Below are 20,024 nucleotides of genomic sequence, written 5' to 3' on the forward strand. Positions count from 1 at the left end.
TTAACCATGTAATTACTCTGGTGGAAAGCCCTTTTGAGGCTAAAGGGTAAGCAAATGTCCTGTTTGTGTGTGTGCATAACAAAAAAAAAAAGTATGTATTCTGCCCGCTGCGTGACTCGTGTTATTTCTGGACATAACATGACCACATAATCGTTGCTGAAGACTGGCAGGTCAAAGGGTGAAAATGGAAGGAAGAGGAAAAGGACAGATCCCTAAACCACAGAGAGAGCAGACTGTACAGTGCAGGGCCAGACACTTGGCTGACTCTGGCTGCACTGGCCCAGTTTACATTGTTCCACCCTGACCAGTAACGACATAAGTGCTATGAACAACCACAAAATGAAAGACTAAAGCCTTTAACTGTCATTGTGGCGGTCAGGAACAGGTTGAGAACATGACTGAAACTAGGCTGGTCAACAATCAACCAAAGCAACATCCTGCTGGGAATCAAAGGAGCAGCGGGGGGGGGGGGCTTTGTGGGATTCGGGCCTTTAATAAAAGAAAGGTCCCAAAAACAGTGCATGGGAGAATACTTTCAATTAAATGAAAGGGAATGTACAATATAATAAAAAGAAGTTTGAATGAGAAGCAAAAACAAGCAGCAGTGGAGAATGAGGAACAGACTGAAGGGAGGGAGGGAAGGAAAGGCGCACAATGACTAGGGTGGCCAACTGTGTTGACGGGAAAGAAAGGAATTTCTCCCTTTTCTCTTCTTATTAAGTCGTATAGAACAGAAAGGAAAGTGACAAACAAAAAGCCACTTATTGTACCCAATGTCACCGTTTGAACACCTCTTTCTGATCCCTATTCAATAATTCCCCCCTTCCTTCGCCATTTGTCTCATTACGTTTCCACCATTTTGTTTGCAGAGACATTAAGACCTTCTCAGTGAAGGCAATATAATTCACAGCTTGCAGAGGCGAAGGAGGTGGAAGAGGAGTGGAGTGAGGGGGGAGTGGAAGGGAAGCGCTGTGGCTGCTGTCAGAGTTTTTATCTCTATGAAAAAGCTGCTGCTGCAAAGAAGAAAAAATGTCACCGGCAGATGAGGTAGATGAGGAGGCACACACACACAAACACCACTCACACACTCTTCAAGATACCTGTCATTTGAAAGAAATTTACCACCACAGATAAATATGGATGATTTCTTTCCAGTGCTGTCTCCTCCTCCGCCCTCAAAACTGAAAAGCCAACTGCCCTGATGTCTATAAAAACACGTCCACAGGCTCACATTTATGCTGCGTTTTATGTTTACACTACTGATAGTATTAAAATACGCCACAATTTGCCAAGACTTTACAGCGCACTTAATTCCAACATACCTGTTGACCCGCGTTCGGCTCCTCCCCCTTCATCCATCCTGGACCAACTGGAAGAGGACTTTCCACCTGACCCGCTCTCTCCAGCCACCTCTCGTCTCTCCCCGGACATCGGAGAGTGGCGATTGCTTGCAAATCTAGGAAACGAGCGCACATGCACCAAATTAAACCCCCTTTTTTAAAGTTACTTAAATGTGTTTTTAGTGATTAAAAATACAGGGGAAGGAATGATAGAAAAACAGAGTTTGAAACAGAATACATTTTCCCACAGGCTACAGTGGTTGGAAATTGAAACGGGGTGGGGGTGGGGGGGGGGGGCTGTCAAGAGCATTAACAGAGACAAAGACCTAAATGCTAGCATCTCACTCTCCTACAGTAATGCCATATGCTGTTACGGTTGTAAAAAGATTATACTTCAAGCCAACTTTTTTTGTATATAGCAAAAAATATATACACATATATATAAAAAATTTTAATAATTTATGTCACAACGGTGCATAAATGCATAAATCAGCTTCTTAAATGTAAATGCGTCTTAAACGTCTGTTTAAAACGGTATATCAACCTGTTGCTTTTTGTTGGTTTAAGACATATTTTATGACATCTACGATAAATACCTGACCATATGTCAGAGTACACATACAGCGCAGTGGACTTTCTATCATTGATGAATGAAATCACAAATCCCTAAAGGCAGCATAAAACTTTGTAGTGAGAAGAAACTGGGGGTTTTTGTACATAAAATATGCAGTCACTATCCATAAATCGCATCCATAACCACATATTCTTCCTTACTGCTCAGGCATGGACTTCTGTCTCCAGTGAGCAGAGCTCCCGGAGGCGTCGCTGGAACAGGACAGGTTGCTGGGAGAGCTGCGGTTATGAGGGGAACGGCCTAGTGCCAAAGATGAGGCCAGGCTATAGCTCTCACTGCCTGGAGACATCCTGGTGTAGGAAACACAGAGAAACGGTAAGAATTTATCTGCTCATGAAAACATGAAGGTTTTTGATTTTTTAAGCCAAAAGACTATAAAAGTTCAATTTTCAAAGTTCAGGAAAATTTAGATGGATTTTTATTTTGTCCCAAACAATCAACATGGGGGAAAAAAGTCTACTTCTAAAGCACAGAAGCACTCATTATACATAAAAATGTTTTGTTTATTTTCAGCAAAGGTTAAAAAATAAATAAAATCTATTACCCAGGAAAATATGGACTGTAATACAACTGATCAGTTAAACAGCTGGAGGATTCTGGCTTTCGCAGCACATATTTTCCAGTTTGCTCTCTCTTTAGTAAACCTTTCCCAGTCTCCTTCAACATAATACGGTTTTCCAATCATACATACTTAAAGAGCCAACAAGCTCTAACCTCTTGGTGTCTAGAGGTCGTCCATCGCTGCTAACGCTCCGCGGGATGACACCACCCCTCTCCAGCCTCTCGGCTGACAGCGTCTTTCCCACTGAGCTACCGAGGCTGATGGCTCGGTTGGGTGTGTGGGGCTGTGGCGAGGCAGTCAGTGATTGCTGAGGGCTGCTTGATGTCCTCTGCCACTTGTTATTGTTGCTGCGGAAGGGGAATTTGTACTCAAAGGAACCGCTGTCGCTGCTGCTGCCCTTGTACTCTGACACAGGCACCCGATAGAGCTCTGAACAGCCCCTGTGGAGGGAGAGAAAAGAAGTTTAGTTCACATGTGTCTGTGTGGAAGAAGGGCTTGCATATTGCATAACCCATATTGAAAAGGGTTGGCATAACATTCAGGACAACAATATTGGTCACCTCTGGCTCCAAAGACACAAAATTTGAGGGCCAAAACACCAAACTCAAGGTTTCAAGTTTGGACATTGCCACAAACCAACATGTGACATCACAGTGGCTACATGCAACTTCTATGAAAAGTCTATGACACACACATAATTTTCTTTTCCACTTACCTGCGTGGAGTGGCGTCATCATGTGGCGGGATGATAACAACGCGCACTGTCACCGAAGTCCGCAAGAGGTCAATCATCTGCTCGTGGGTCAGAGTTGCAACAGCAACCTTGCAGATTTCCACCAAACGACTTCCCTGCCGCAGTCCTGCCTGCCAAGCGTAGCCGTATGGCTCCACCTAAAAATAAAGTTACAAAAAGTAAAAATCCCAGAATAATTTCTTAATCTTCAGTAATCCTTGATTTTGACTTCTGCAGAGGAATCTTTGCAGATCCTTTGATATTGTTGCCCGCATTTATGCCTGTGTGCTCATGTCTCAGTGTTTTATATGCAGTCTTAGCTGACAGAAAAGAAAAATAGAATGCTGGGATTTTTTTCCTTTCGTGGGTACCCACTTTTTCTCTCTCTCTCTTTTTTTTGCACACTCCCTCATATCCATCCCAATAGTTTCAGCAATCTCATTCCAGGAAATTGCTGTTATTTCTGAATCATTATATTGATGCTATGATTATGAGGAGATGATTGCTATTATTTCACTCATAAAACAAAAACTGCATCGGAGAAGTAAGCAGAAATGCACAAGAGGAATCGATGATGCTGAACAGGCCAGTCACAGTAGTTGTGGGCTGTATCAATTCCATGTGTAGTTAGATTTCTGGGGAGGTGCACGTCAGGTTACACAATATATTACAGCGTATATATCACGCTAAAGAATTCATTTTTTAAATAAAGCATAAAAACTGAACAACTTGGCGTTTCATACTGCTGGACAAGCACATCTGTGTACATTAAACTATTAAATTATACAACATCGCTTTGGTAAAATACTCATTGTCACTAAAAATAAAGGTGTATTTGAACCTCAAGTTGTCTGAGAAAGGAAATGTGTGCAAACATCTGTTGCATGACAACAACAAGTTGCTATGTTGTGATGCAAATCATCTCCCTGGGGCTGCTTCATCACCAGCAAACATTTTACGGCTACAAATTAGGAGCTTCTCAAACCGCGCATAAGCAAGTGTTCTCCCTGAATGCGCTTCACAGTTCTCAGACACACATTTTCATTGTGAATGGACAAGTACCTCAGCTACGATGCCTTCGTAGTTCACGTGGAAGCCGAGCTGCCCCAGGCCATTTCGACGAAGCGTCATCTCTGATGTCTCACAGCCTTTAGTCAGGAACTGGATATAAAGAACAGCAGAGAGGTGCACAAAGTGGATGTGAGCCATTAAAGGACAGGGACGACTGGAGGACAGAAGCTAAAGCAAAGAACCAAACAGCCCCCGGGGTGTATTTTGGTTCAACATAAATAAGTCATTATTTGGAAAAAACTTTGCAGGATATTTGAAATACTCGAATAATGGACTTCCACTTAAGAAGCAGTTTTAAACAACCTGCGTGATCCTTAGGATGTTTATTTGCATGAATAAAAACAAGTTCTCTATCTGAACAGCGTATTAGCAAAAGCTCTGCAGAAGTCAAACTTCACAAGAAAGTGTGAATAAATCATGATGCAGACTGGCACCTGACAGGAATTGTTATTTTGCCCTCTGATGTTTCTGAACGTGTGTGTGGGAGAGGAAGCGAGCACAAGAAAAAAAAAGGGGGGAAGGAAAAATAGGAAACAAGAAGAAGAAAAAATAGGGGGACAGGAGAAAGAGAGAGAGAGACAAAGGGAGGGAGAGTAGAAGAGATGGGCTCCAAAAAGCAGCTGGCCCGAGGCCACTTCCCTTCCACGGTCTGGCACTGAGGTAGTCCAAGCGATTGAAGATTAAAGCCAGATGCATAAAATGCAACATGTGATCAACTTCTGAGTCCCGAGCCAAGTAACGAAGTGCAAGTGTTCAAATATGTTTGTATGCATGTGTGCAAATGAAAGATGTCAGATTCAACCCGGGCTACAGAAACACATCACATATGTTCGCATGCAAACACACACACGGTTTTAAGGCAGATAGAGGCTGAGGAAATGAATGTATTCTAAAGCATTGATGATTACATAAGAAAACACCTTTTTTTCCTCCGACCAGTTTCCATGGAAACAGCTAAGGACGAACTAGCATCACTTCACTGTATGTGTAGGTGTATGAGCCATTAAGGAGTATGTTGTCCAGTGGTGTTTCTGAAACTCCCTCAATAAGCAGAGGCCAGTAATGAGACAGCAGCTTTGGCATGTGGATGCAGAAATGTTGTCATTCTGGCAGACTGACAGCCGACACTGAATAGTAAGCGAGACTGTGAGTGGGCCAGGTAACTGATCAATGGCAGCCAGCGGCGTTTTTTCCATTGGTTTGGTTTCTCAGTACAGTTCTACTATTAATATGAATAAATAATTCTGCCATCTTCAGGACTTCCAACAAACACAAAGAGCGCGGTTAACATCGCAAGCATGAGTGGTGTCGTCCAAAAGGGACACAACAATATTCGTCTTGACGTTCGAAAAACAAATTGCAGTTTTTCTTGGCACATAAACCACTTAACCTAATTTAATTTAGAATATGAGGCTCTTGGGCATGAGAGCAGAGGGCAGAAGACGGAAACAATTGTTAATGGATGACTCATTGTGAAAGGGTAACAAACAAATACTTGTTCATTACCACTGAGAGGAAGGTTGAAAACCTAATTATATTTTCAGCTATCATTTATAATAATAATGATGTCGGCTTCCTTCTTGGCCAGGTCACTCATGAAAATAAAAGTTATTTTTAATTTCAATAAGATGCAGAACACAGACTGCAACTCCCTCCATCGACTGTTGTTTATACCAACAAGCACCATTCTTATGTGTATTGTATTTTGTGTGTGTTCTAACCTCTAGACGTTTGACCACCTCTTTGAAGTCTTCTGTATTATTACTGATACTCCTCAGAGACACGCTTTCACCCCGCTCGTAGAAAATCTTCAAAGACGCGGGGCTGCTAAGCGTCCAGCCAATCACATCCTTAGTGGCACAGTTAAACACCACAGCCTTGGCCTCCTGGTCCAACAGGATTAAAAAGTCATTGGAAATGGCCAGCAGGGCCTCCATTTCTCCTCCACTCCCATGATCCTCAGCATGGACTGGCCAGGTCACCGCCCCAAGACTGCGCAGCTCTGCTCCTTCATATGGCCGGGTCTTCTCTTTCTTTTTGTGGGCAAGCGAGATGAAAGGGAACTTCCCAGAGGGGTCAATCGGGGTGTTGGTGGTGTGCCGCTCAGCCAGGTCGCGCAGATACTCCTGCCGCGTTCGGGTGGCCATGGCTCGGAACTTGTGTGATTTGTGGGCAGCATTTTCCGCATTGATGACCTTGGCCAGCAGGAAGTCCCGGAACACCGATGACTTGGGGAACGTCACACCCTCTGGGATAGGGGGGCCGAAAGAGGGTACGTCTTTGGAGCGGGTGACGGCCACACTACAACGGACAGGAAGAGACCAGGCAGAGAAATTAAAAGAAAGAAGAGAAATAAAAATGGGAGAAGAAAAGAACAGATAAAAAAAACAAAAAAAAAAACAACTCCAGGCCAAGAACCGGGCCAATTTAGAGTCTGTGTTTTATTCAGACATCAGATTATTTTACTTTAAATGAAAACAATATGTCCCACGAAAAGCTTGAACTCTTTGCCATTTTAGACTAATCAGATTTAAAAGCAACAAACTGCAACAAAGCTATCTGTCTTTGATTTGTTGTTGTGATGTTGAAATGGAGAAGTTTAGAGTAAAGCTATAAAAGCAGAAATGTATAATTTCTTTATTCCTTTTGTTTAGTTTCTTATTATTGATACACTTTAGTGTCCTTACAGGCCATTTTAAAATGATTTTTATAGTTTTTATAGAATTTTGTGACTACTTATCGGGTTGTCGAGTCACCTGTGAAATACCGAATGCCTCTAACCTGCATCAAAGGTGTAAATAAACCCTCATTTCAATCAAGGAGCTGTGTGATTGCATTTTTTCCCTACACCTCCTTCCCCCTCATTCCTTCCTCCTTTCATTAAGTCCCTGGAATGTCCATCTGAGGATACTTGCTCTCTCTGGTATGTCAGGAACTCAGCTGAGCAGCCATGAAAAGCAAGGAAAGATGGGGAGGATGAGGGGAGACAGCTATTTTAAATCTGCTGTCCAAAGCCACAGAAAACACAGTGTGAGACACAAAAGGAATATGTGGCTAAGAAAGGAAGAAAAGAGGTCTGTGCAGGGGAAACATCAGGAAATTATTGCATACTGGCGAAAGTTTTAAAAAACTATTTTTAAAATGTCTGAGAGTGAAACAGTTCTCTAAACGGTCTACAGAGCTCTGTGGCTGCACGCTGGCCACCTGTCCTCGTCTCAACCTCTTCATAACCAAATGTGCTCAATCACAGGTGATAATTGCCAGCTGACAAGAGTAGCTGTAGAAATGGGTGCTCTCATCCCACACACACTTCCCCGCTGACATGCGTCAACATACATGCTGACACCAGGATTAATAGCTTTGTCTAATTAGCGATACCTGTGCCACCCACATCTTTCTAAACATACCTCAGAGGCACCCCATCTTCATTGGTGACATGGAGTGTTCAATTAACCTAACCATCATATCGTTGACACCTCATTTCCCATGTTTGCAACATGGAAAGGTGGGCCCTGAGGTAAGAGAAGAAGCATTGTTTTCTAGACAGAATTGCCTTTGAGAATGAACACAAGCTATTATTGTGCAAGGCTGGCAAGTGCATCCTGGGAATACTCACAGGAATTCTAGTGCCATTTTTCTACAAATAGGGACGGGGCCTTTATCTGGCTCAAGTGCAGAAGAGAAAAGTCCCTCGTATGAGAAAGAGTGAATTAGAAATAATTAAATGTTACTACATAATTCAACATATTTTAGCAGACATATCATCTGTGCCAAAAAGGAGATCACCATCAGCGCATCAACCCAGCGTGCCCACATTGTCACAGCTTCTCTAATCTAACTTGAAGGTCAACCACACCCTGCCCATCAACAGAGAGCATGTTTTTAATTCAATACAGGTATTAATATAAAAAAAAAAAAAAAAAAAAAAAACCTAAAAAAAACCCAGAGTAAATAAAATTATTGTCTCCATTTCCTTCCTGGCATTTGTGCTTAAATCAACAAGGAAAAGGAAAGCAGGTAGCGTGTACATGCGTAGGTGTCAGGGCATGCAAACGTGTTAACATCAAAGACCCTTCTGCCGTTAGCGGTTTAGCAGTTTTCACTCTTAACTGTGTATATTTTCAATATGACCCTTACAATGGAGGGAAAATTACATCACACTGTTAGTTCACAGCTTGACTTGTTTAACATGATCACAGGATTTTTTCCACATTTATTTAAAAACAAAACAAAACAAAAAACTAATAAATGGTTCTGACTAAAGACATAATTCCCCTGTAATTAAACGGAATTTAAATTATTTTATTTGAAATTACAATGTAATTATATTTACCTACAACTACTTTGAAGGTAGGCAGATTAGAAAAAGGGGTTAATGAGCAAATAAAAGTGTTGCGTTAATAATTTATTTTGAGTAGTGTTCAATTTCATGGTAATGTTGAAAATGTGTTGTAATTTTTGGAGCGCACGTATTATGGAGTGGATTAATATTGCTTTTTTCACATCTTTATTTAATATTCATTACGTCAATAAGTATGTTGGATATTCTATTATTCAAGATTTATTTTACCAATATAAACAGGATAAGAAATGTTATCCCCTTTACCAACTTTAAAAAAAAAAATAAATACCATTAAAATCTGCAAACCTGTGTGACCTTATAATGACAGCACCCTTTAAAAATCACTGTTTTAAACTGTTCAAACAAGTGCACAGTGTCTCTTTCCCTGTAAAATACCTGGAAGTTAGGGAAAGTTTAGCCACTTCATAATACTGTCCACAGCACACACTCCAAAAAGTACAGTGCATTTGCAATGTAAGCTGGGAAAATACTATTCATTTTGCCACAAAGTTACCAAGAAATTACAAAGTAGTTACTTACTTATGGACTTTCATGAAATTACCTACAAAATAATTTATGTGTCCTTTCCTGCAATATGCCAAAAGTTATTAAATAAACTTAGTTACATGTAAATACTTACATTTATTTACAGACAACTTAAATTCATTTATAGTATAATACGACTTGTTACCTCCCATTCTACTGTGTACACCTTTAAGTATTTGTAGGTAAATTTAATTACATGTCATTTGAAATAAAATTCCATTAATTTAAATTAAATTAATTAAAGTTCTTTTTAAAATAACATCTTAAAAAAATATATTGTGTCCAGGGAAAATTAGAAGTCTTCCTAATTCTGATGTCTCTCTATTGAAGGATTAAAATAAACATAAAGTGCAGCAGTAAAGAGTTTAAGTGAGATATAAAGTGACATTACATGAACGTATTTTGCCCTATAGCATCCTTATTAAAACTGTTACTAGCATATAATCCAACTCTGAAAAAATAATAACATCAAATCTGATGAGAGACTGGCAGCAGCATAGCTCTATTAGCCAGGGCTTCTGTCGATAACAAATGAACCATGCCGGGTATTTGAGAGAGGGGTAGCTAAAGTGATTATACGATGGGAGAACAAATGGTTACAATAAAATGTGACCTTTTATTCTTATTCTTCTCCATCACTACAGCATCACTCAATGCATTATATATTGGAGCTCTAAAAGCACTTGTACTGATCTCAAACACCTGTGAGTCAGTCAACCAAAGACCTGTGACTCATGCAGGACAGAGGAAAGTGATGGAGAGAGGTAGGTAGAGGTATGAAAGCAAGAGGAAAAGACTGAAAGAGCATTAAGAAATAATGAATGTGGAGGGGGGGAGGGGGGGAGAAGGAGAAGGAACGAGAAAAGCGAGTGAGGAAGACAGAGAGGAAAAGGAGTGTTGGGGAATTGCTGCACTGTGAGGCTGCTGTGTGATCCCTATGGCAGGAGGTTTGGTAAAAGAAATGAAAGAGCACATTCCTGTGGCTTTCACTGATTTGTGGTCTTATAAATATCCAATGTGTGGGCAGTTCTGCTCTCCCAGTATCTACGACCTGCTGCCCACTGAGCCAGGCCAAGAAAAAGAACATGTCAATACCTGATGGAGTGCGAGATTGTGAGAGTGTGGATATGGGGAAGGTATACATTATGTTTTTGTCTACTTTAGGCAACTAATATTCAAAGCATGGACTATTTTTGTTATCTAAAAGTTTTGAGGTTTTGTTTATGTCGTGACTTTTTAGCTAAGAGCCGTGCAAAGAGTTTAAAATTCAAATTTGTGGGGATAAAACCTTTTCGAGAAATTCTAACCGTTTTATGCGTGAAACCCTTTTTTTTTTTCACATTCCAAAGTTATTACATCACAATGTGATTGGTCAGCTGCAATTTCCAACAGTCCAGCATTATGCTGACGCAAGAACAACATTGTTAAGGTACAGATGAATTTACCGTTGAAGAGGAAATAAGTAACCACACTAGTAGTTTCCAAATGGAGTGCTGAGACATATCGAAGAGCCATTCAGGCAGCTCCTGCATGTGTGACATATCAAAGTTTACGCTCGACTGTGAGGATGATAACAAAAGCTGCGAGTTGTGGAATGAATCATTTTATTGCGTCGATCAAAACACAACTACAGACCACCACCTAAAGACGAGAGGAAACAATATCTAAGAGGAAACTATCTGACGGCTGCCAGCCTCATGGCTCCAGCTGGGGCATGAATGTCAACAGCCTCAGTGAGCGTGCAACATCTGTCAGGAGAAGATGATGCACTTGAGAAACTGTGCCTTCTTCAAAGGCAATCCAATATGAACCAGAGGCAACGGGACCATTTTTTGGACTGTGTGTCTACTCTTTCATGGAAGCATCAAAAAAGACATCTCTGAAGGCATAGACACCATTTTGCATAGATATAAAGTACACTGTAAGTCACCTCATTTCTTTATATTTATCTAACTAAACTGGATAGAGGTGCAGCAATTTATTGAAACATGCACAAAAATATGCGCCTGACTTAGTTAAAAAGTTTGTAAACTTGAAGCTTTTTCCCAATTGTTTAGTTGCTTTTTTTCTTTTTTAAAACAAAGACAGAAAACCAGGCGAATCAAAATGTGCCATTACAAACATTCAGTCCGCTCATTGGCCAGATGTGTCTGGGGCGGGAGCAACAAAAGTAAATACAGGAAGAAGGTGCTGTGTTCTGGACTATTGGAGAACACGAGCAGTCACCCATCCATGCTGACCGTTACACATCTATAGTAACTTACCGCATCCCAGAATGCAAAGCATACGTGGCTACGGGAAGTTTTTAGCTCAAACTTGCAACGTCAGATCACTTTCAAACTGTGGTGTGAAAACAAGTATCAGGATTTTTGTTATGTGCACACATAATACTGGTCAAGCCCCATCAGTTATGTGCCTTAAGTCTTATTCCTTAGAAGCAAAATATTAGAAAAACGAGGGGTGGTTCAAGATTTTTGCACTGTACTGTAAATACACTTGTGCCCACTTGACCTTAAGCCGTGTAGGAAAGAGACCATTTTTCACACCTTTAAAATAAACTGTTACTCGAGCATTTAAGTATCGCACTTCTCCAGTGAGGACGCATCATTTCTCTGCAGCTGTATTTTACAGAGGCTTTCAGCCCTGAAGACATCTGTAGATTTCTGCATTATTTTTTTTCACAGAGTGAACTCAAATTACCTAATTTCTTGATTACAGTGAAAATGCCAGTATAATCCTTTAAAGGAAATCCTCCATCAGTTTTCAGTTACGCGTACAGTATCGCTTTCGGCAGCACTCTAATGCCTTTGGCTCATACACTAGGTCTGATAACAAAATCAGTTTGGGTTGCAGCCATCAAAATATCATTACTTGAGAGTAGCCTATTTTGTATTAACAGGCAATTACATTTAACTGTACAAGATACTAGCAGCATTAGAGCAGTGAACAGAAAACACATCCTGGTTTACATTAAATGGGGTTACACACTATTTTATTGTACTTTGCTCTATTCATATCAAACAAAAGAAATAGTTTTTTTAAACTTCCACTAAGAGCAGACATTAAGCGAGCAGAATAGTTATGTTTTGATCTCTAAATGCTTGAAAGCAGGTGCAAGGCCAGGTGAACCCAGAATTTTCCCACTTTCAAAATGACAAATTGAACAGAACAGTGAAGTAGTTCAATACCAAGTGTGTATGCCCCCGTCTTCATAAACCTTAAGAAAACAAGCCAAAGCTTCAAAGCATTTAGGTCACCTTTGCTTAATATCTTATGACTCAGTCAATTTCCTGTGGTGACTATGAATCATAATTTCTTTTTGAAAACTGATGTTTCACCTTCATATGGTGTGCAGAAAACTCCTTTTCACTTCAGAAAACTTAACTTGCGTTTGTGAATCGCGTAAGGCACATGTCAATAGTACTTGCTCTTCTTCTATTCAATTCATTATTGGCTGCTTTGCTCACATGTGTTTGTGTATGTGTGGTGCTGTTGTTTAGTAGTGAAGTAGCCCCATGGGGGACAATTAAGTCCTCACACAATGTGCTCTGACAGCAATTAAAACAGCCATTAGTGGAAGAGGGAGGCAGAGTCCTAGAGAGCAAGATAAGAGAGAATGACAGAAAACGAGATAAAAAGAGAGCCAGGAATGAGCTAAATGAAATGCCCTTCAAATCTGAACAGCGCTGAACACGAAAGACTGCAAAGGCAGAATATAAATAATTACTTAAAAGTTATTTCAGACTTGTACATTGTATTTAATATTACACCCTCTCACAGCGGGGAAATAAATCGCGAGTTGTAGAGAGGGCTCTCAACACTCTCGGCCTACTCCATGATGAAACTGCAAAGGCAACGAGAGCCGTGCAACAATCTGAGCAGAAGGATGAGAGCATTATTGTTTTTGCTGTGATGAAAAGTGAATCATAAATCACATGCAAGTCCTCAAATGCAGTATTTTTCCAGACATTTTGAAAAGGCAGGTAAAGCACTGGCCTTATATAACCTCTAATGTAATGAAAAGACATAGAAGGGAATGTTCCAACCGACCTCTACAGCCCTTATTTTTTAGTTCAGTGTGTAGTTTTTGAACTCGCCTTCCTTAACTATCACATTTTGACACCGTATTACTTTGAATAATGCCAGTCTGGACGTAACCTCTCCAGATTCAAGTAGACTGACTGGATTCTCTTTGACTTGATCAAGTCTAAATTACAGCATCAAACTGGTTATTTTTGCACTGTTTAGGCTTCAAATGGGGCACAGTTCGAAAAGTAGTATGCAGCATTTTATTTACACGCAGTTTATTCTGGTGTACTCTTGAATCTTACCTGTAGGAGGTGTTTTCGGAGCAAGGGTTATGCGCTCGCACAATCACAAAGACGTGCTGAAAGTGTGAGCGGATGTTTTTAGGAGTGAAGGGGAGCGCCCCGGGTTCCTGGAACACAATCGTGACGATATCGTTCCCAATATGTCGCTTCCGCAGCAACTGGAAAACATTTTCAAAGAGAGAAGCTAAAGTTAAAACATAATTAGACATCTAGAGGAAAAAACAACAACACTTGAGCTACTGTTGTTTCGGCCTTTCAGGGTCGCCACAGTGAATTATCTGCCTCTATCTGACACCATCCTCTAGAATCCTCCTGTCTTACCAAATCTCTGCATGTCCTCCTTGACTACATCTATATACACAAAGAACAGGATCATGTTAACTCTAAAAATGTGCATAGCATGGATTACTACTTTCTCTAATGAAAAGCCACAACTTGCTGGTGGATCCAAAGGTATTTTAGTGTATCCAAGCTCTGAGCCCTGTAAATTAACATACCTGTTGCTTATTGTTGGGTGTGTAGGGCAGCATGGTGGATACGTGGAACATGATCTCATAATCCTTGTAAGTAGTATACAACGAGTGGGTGCCAGTTGAGTCAGCTGAGAAGGAGAAAACTGCACGTAAATGTCTCATACTTCAGGAAAATACGCCATGACAGGTTTGTTCAAGTACCCTAAAACTTTCTTCCCGCATGCTTGTCTCTACTATATGCTGTTCAGATGGCCCTAAAACACGCTCACCTCTTTACAGTCAGGGAGCCACTGCACTACCTCACCAGGCTGTTGATGTTTTCCATTTAGAGAGCCAAACAGTCACAAGGTATTTAAAGGCCGTACTTAAACCAGCTACATTACCTCAATTAATTACACGCATTCATTAAGGAGGGCGTTGCATGGCTGTATTTAATTTGCTAGAGGCTACTAACGGTTGTATTACACATCCTGCAAAAATTGACTGGGGCAGTTTTTGGTATTGGGCAATGGCTTAGTTCATGCAGGGATAATATGGATAACATAATATCATACACAGGCTTGGAAATGTCACAGAGGTAGCAAAAATAAAGTGGACATCAATTCTGTTTGGAACAAACACAGGTGGTCTGGCAAAGGAGAAGGGCACAACCACAGAGGATCAATATCAGTGTCCAAAAGAAAATACAGTAATCTGAAACTAAAGGCCATCTGTCAAATGTCTGAAGAAACATCTGAGGAAACTTAAGAATCGGTGAACGAAGTCAAGGAAGTGAGGGGGATTTAAGGGGACTGGAGTTGAAAACGGGGGGAGCAGGATCAGAAAATTTTAAAACATGTATTCTACCTGCTCATAATTAAATGTTTTGAAAACTGCAAGGAATTTAGGTGCCAAAGGCAAGGAAATGAAATCAAGTTAAATGCTATAATAACTTACAACCTCAACAATTAATTTCACTTCTTACATTATATACCTTCATCCTAATAAAAAGTGTAATAAACATTTTATAAGGAAACAATGTATTTAGTACTAGTGCAGTACTCAAAGAAGAAAATCTATTATTGAGCCATCACTGCACGATCTATGGCTGTAAGAAACATTTGGACAGACTTCAGTTTTACTCAGCTCTCCTCCTGAAAAAACACAGTCTGGAGTATTTGCATCTGCTGGAGATTGATGACAAACTATAAAATAATTTGCTAAAACCCTAATCATTCAGATGTTGACCAGTCAATAACCCCTCAACCCCACCAGCCACACGTCACTAGATAAAATCGTTTGTTCCCTGACTGGTTGGTAAGTTGGTACGAGAAGTTGCCCACAGCCACTAGGCCAAGTTGGATGAGAAAAGGTGTACGGTGCTACACAAAGGGCAAACGCTTGTAAACTACTTTCTGAACAGTAGTCAAAAAGTGCAACCAGAAACAAAGCCCGATCATCTCCAAAGTTAAAGTTGTGCTTTTTTGTTTCCCCTCTCCAGTTTCCAGTTTGGATCACACATTTTTCAAGTTTTACTACCACTCAGCTAGCAAGTGTTTGGAGGCAAGTTGCCATCTTCTATCTGTTAGTGACCAAAGCAATCTAAAGGAGGTTTTTGGTGCAGCAACCACTCCCCAACTGGTCAGAGAGTATACATTTTTCTCTAGCAATCAGAAGATGCCAGGGAGTCACTGACCAGTCCTTTAACATGTGAATGAGATCTAATGTGATTATCACAATGCAAGTTGAGGCACTGAACCCATGTGTGTATACACATAATCTAAAAGACTCTGACGACCCCCTGCATGCTCCAATCCATCAAATACTTGCTGGGCAACTGAACTCAGCACTTTTTGATCAATGCGAACGTCTATTTAGTGCGTGCCAATTTACTACCTGCTGTGCTGGATTAGACAGGATCAATGTCAGTGTAAGATCAAATATAAAGGTTCCCTCACACCCTCACTGGCACCTCGCAGTTTTTTGCAAATGTACATACTCTTTGTGTCCAGCTGAGCTCGATACTTGGTGAAGCCTTTAAGACGAACCCTCTCGCCCAGCAGATGGAGGAACTCCTCTAGTGCAGGCCCAGCCGCTTCGTTGTTGTACATCTCCTCCTCGCTACTCTGACCCGCCATGCAGTACATCACCCCCACCTTTCGCTGAAAACTCAGCTGCGGAGAGAACAAACATTATTCCAATGAAAAGGGGAGAAACAAATGGAGATTACTGTGTGGAAGTCATGTCAGAGTAACCATGTTGACATTTGAGGCAGGATTCATGTTGACATTTTAAGAATAACCTTGGGTTGTTCTGTAGTGATTTTGTGCCATTTTCCTAAGAAATCATGTTGACATTTTCAGAGGATTCAGCTTCTGATAACTGCATCAGAAAGCATAAGAATCAAAGAGCTTTTGAGTATATATATAATTTTTTTAAGGGTTATGTTGTGCGTGCATGCATCGACACACGTCGACACAGCATGCATATAAACAGTTTCTTCAGATAAATTCCACATAACGGTCTGTGGGAGTAAATAAAGAGATACAGCAAAAATAAATAAAAAGAATTTAGTTCAACAATGAAACATCCCCTTCACAGAAAAACACCCACACACTAAAAAATTCATGAAATGCCAAATGACAATCGTTTGCTTTGCATAGTCAATAGTACAGGTTACCAGCTGCAAAAGTTCTCTGGCTCAAAGACCGATCGAATGCATGCACGAAAGGATCGCACTCTATTCAGCGGATGCCATGTCTGCATGACACTGTCTTTTCACTAAATGGAAAGCAGTAATCAAATGTGCTCAATCAAAGGAATTAATCAAGCAGATTCATCCGGCCCATCATAACCCACAATCAAACCTCAAGACGTGCTCGCTGCATCTCCTTACCCCCTGCTCGTCCAGCTTCATCAGCTGCTCAGTGACCTTGGGTGTGTTGAGTGCCAGGCGTAAGCAGTGAACATTGAGCTCAGGCACGAGGTACTCCAGCACTTCTTTGAGGGGCAGGCCTCGACCTAGACCATGCTTGGACGTCGAAGGTACAGCATCTTCCAGGATGGAACCCCGCAGAGTATTCAGCTGGAGACCACCCATAATGCAGGAAAAGAACAACAAAAACACAATTGCAGGGGTCAAAGCCATTATGATTTTCACTTTAAAAAAAAAAAAAAAAAAAAAACCTAATACTCTATCCATCCATCAATCTTCTTCCACTTATCCAGTTCACGGTTGTTGGAGCCTATTCTAGCCGATCATTGTCAGTATCGAATCAAACCATCAAAAATATCAAGATTTCTATTTCAACTTACTTAAAAATGGAAAATGGAGTTTAACATGGTTCTAATACGGCGCACGAAACTCACAGAAGCATGAGTTTATAGCTGTTGCTAATTTCTAACCCTTGCTTTTAAATTCAATTACATAAAAGCACAGTGCACTATAAATAGAAAACTACAATATGGCACAACCATTTGTTAATATTTAAGAAAGAAACGAGCTTTATTGGTCAGATACATGATCACACAGAGTACAACATGCAGTGAAATGTGTCGTGTCCGAGCTGTGGACAGGCTGCAGGCGTAGCCGCACCATTCCAGGGCTTGGTGTTTGGCATGGGGGGCCTAGCCAGGACCTTTACTGGATACTGGGAGGGAATCGAACTTGCTACTTCCGCAAGGTGTGTGGTCTTACCATAACACTATCCAGCTTAACTATTTGGTCACAGTTTTAGCAACCCTTTCACTTCTCCTGCTGATGGTGCAGATTAAATCATTTTTATGCTTTGTGCAGTTTTACACTGCTTCCACAGCTAATGGAGATTTGATTGGTCTATTGGTATTCACCACAGAATATTCAATGATTGAAATGAAATTCACTTTGATTTGGCTAAAACTGAATTGATTTCCACTTATCCCTCAATATGGGAGCATATTAACCTCTTTAGGTATCATGTTTAAATATATCAAGTTAAAATGTGAAAGCTTTAATGCGCAGCATTTATATTAGAAATTAAATGCATAGCGGGAAAATATGTAATATCGAGACACTGTTTGACTGCAATTCTATCTTTGTGCCAAAAGACTGTGCTTTGTGTTCTTCATAGCTCTCCATAACCTGCTCGTCTTGAAGCAGGCAGCACTCAAGCAAGAGATTAAAAAAAAAAAAAGAAGAGTTAAATAAAGAACACCTAGGTTCAAAGAGAAAGCTGATAGTTTTAATCTTTTGCTTATCCAGTCTGTTAATGCAAATAAACTTGCTTCATAGCACACCCGTCAGATCGAGTCCAGATTAGTTGCTGGTTAGATAATTCTTCTCTTGGCTCTTCCATCCTGCTCCACGCAGTGTGTTTGTTCTTTGTAACAGGCAACAATAACAGCATCACTAGCTATCCAGCCCTCTGTAGAATACTAGTAACTCTATTTTGGGAAAACTGGAAGGAAGCCTGTGATGAGGCCTTAATCTATGCAATTAAATTCAGTTTAGGATCACACATGAAATTAATCTTTTTCCACAAAATCTAAAAACAGATATTTTTTCCCACTCTCTGTTGGTACAGGGAAAGCAAAATGCAGAAAAGTGTCTGGCTAAGGGAGAAAATAAATAGAGTGTAGGTTTTGCTGCTGTAGCTTTCAGTGTGAATACTAAGGCTTTGGGGTAGAAAAAGCTCAACGAGGACATCCATGAATAAATCAGGAAGACTGTTGAAAGTCCAGAATCTGAATATCTACTATCAACTAACAGCTGTTAGTCAGTAGTGGTCCCATGCCACTTGTGTGTTTTTGCCTTCACGTGGTGTTTGGAAAGTCCAGAATTGCTGGCAGCGCACTCAGTACTAAACAAACCAAAGAAGAAAAGCACTTTAAACTCATCATGGGCAGTATTAAAAGGACAGTCGTCCTCTTTGGTCCCTGGACTTTTGTCTTCAACATTAGTGCAACCCACTCACTCCCACACAGGTACACAAATATATCTAAACCTGTGAAGCTCCCTGCTCTGAAAATAGCAATTAGAGAAGAGACTGAGAGGAAAGAGAAGGAAAGAAAAATAGAGGAAAACATAGCACAGTAGGTCGTGCGTCATCCCAAGAGATTGCAAGGGCTATTACTCATGGCACGCTTTAATAGAAAAGCAATGCTTTACCTTCTTCACTCAAATACCTCAGGTGCTATTTTAGTGTCGTTGAGCTGCAAAATGGCACAGCTCAGCCCTTCAAAGATGAAGGCTGACAAAGATGGTGGGTGGGTGTTCAGCTCAGCAAATAAGGACGTGCATCTATGCTTCTACTGTGTCTACTGATGGAAACAAGGGCTACAGGGATTCACGAAAAAGTTGAGAATTTGGGCTAAAAAAATGGGAGGAAACTATAAAAACAAGATCAAATGGGCAGTAATTTAAGGTGGTATCAAGGAGCGGAGGCGGTAGCATCCTGAGCTGTGTGCGACAGCCTTGAGCTGAAGCTTTTATAATGTCTCCCCCCAACTGGCTTCATCAATAAGCAGGGAGCAGTTCTTATATGTCAACTCCTACACAGTTTGAACTCATAAAAGCATTTCAGGAAGATCACTCAGGAGAGCATACTAAATACTGACAGATATGTTCACATGAACTTTCACAGTGGGAATAGCTAGAAAAGCTACAAGCTTACCCCGGTGAATGAAAACATTATTAAAAAAATAATAGTTATATAACAAAATCGTGAACACGTCAGACAGATGGCACACTATTTGTCAGAATGTATGTTACCTCACTCGTTCTGAAAATGACCCTGTAGTTGTACTGCTGTCCATGGTCTTTGTGTTCCTCCAGCTTCTCCCTTCTCAGACTCACCGCCACAGGGCCCAGATTCTCATCTACCCCCAGGTAATTCCAGTGCTCTAGGGGTGAAAAGTATTGGGATTTCAGATGCAGACATAAATTGATGACAGAGGACAGGAGAGATAAAACTACAGAAAGGAAGAAAACCTGAGCAATTATTCCACTATGTGTATTGCAGCTGAATTATATCAA

At 40.7% G+C, this 20,024-nt stretch overlaps 1 protein-coding gene across 2 annotated transcripts in view; it reads right to left on the reverse strand.

Annotated features, from left to right (window-relative positions):
• sipa1l1 (signal-induced proliferation-associated 1 like 1) overlaps positions 1-20,024 on the reverse strand; it is an 89,722-nt gene that overhangs the window by 13,166 nt on the left and 56,532 nt on the right. For both annotated transcript variants that reach the window (XM_084954438.1, XM_084954436.1), the window contains 11 exons: positions 19,761-19,891; positions 16,908-17,096; positions 16,011-16,185; positions 14,057-14,160; positions 13,560-13,717; positions 6,062-6,641; positions 4,332-4,430; positions 3,252-3,427; positions 2,689-2,976; positions 2,115-2,264; positions 1,323-1,456 (listed from right to left, as the gene is read on the reverse strand). In XM_084954438.1, the coding sequence (XP_084810564.1) occupies positions 1,323-1,456; positions 2,115-2,264; positions 2,689-2,976; positions 3,252-3,427; positions 4,332-4,430; positions 6,062-6,641; positions 13,560-13,717; positions 14,057-14,160; positions 16,011-16,185; positions 16,908-17,096; positions 19,761-19,891 (2,184 nt within the window). The remainder of the gene's footprint in view (positions 1-1,322; positions 1,457-2,114; positions 2,265-2,688; positions 2,977-3,251; positions 3,428-4,331; positions 4,431-6,061; positions 6,642-13,559; positions 13,718-14,056; positions 14,161-16,010; positions 16,186-16,907; positions 17,097-19,760; positions 19,892-20,024) is intronic.

This window comes from Perissodus microlepis, chromosome 15 (assembly GCF_051167445.1).
Source record: "Perissodus microlepis isolate ML-2025 ecotype Zambia chromosome 15, ASM5116744v1, whole genome shotgun sequence".
NCBI lineage: Eukaryota > Metazoa > Chordata > Actinopteri > Cichliformes > Cichlidae > Perissodus > Perissodus microlepis.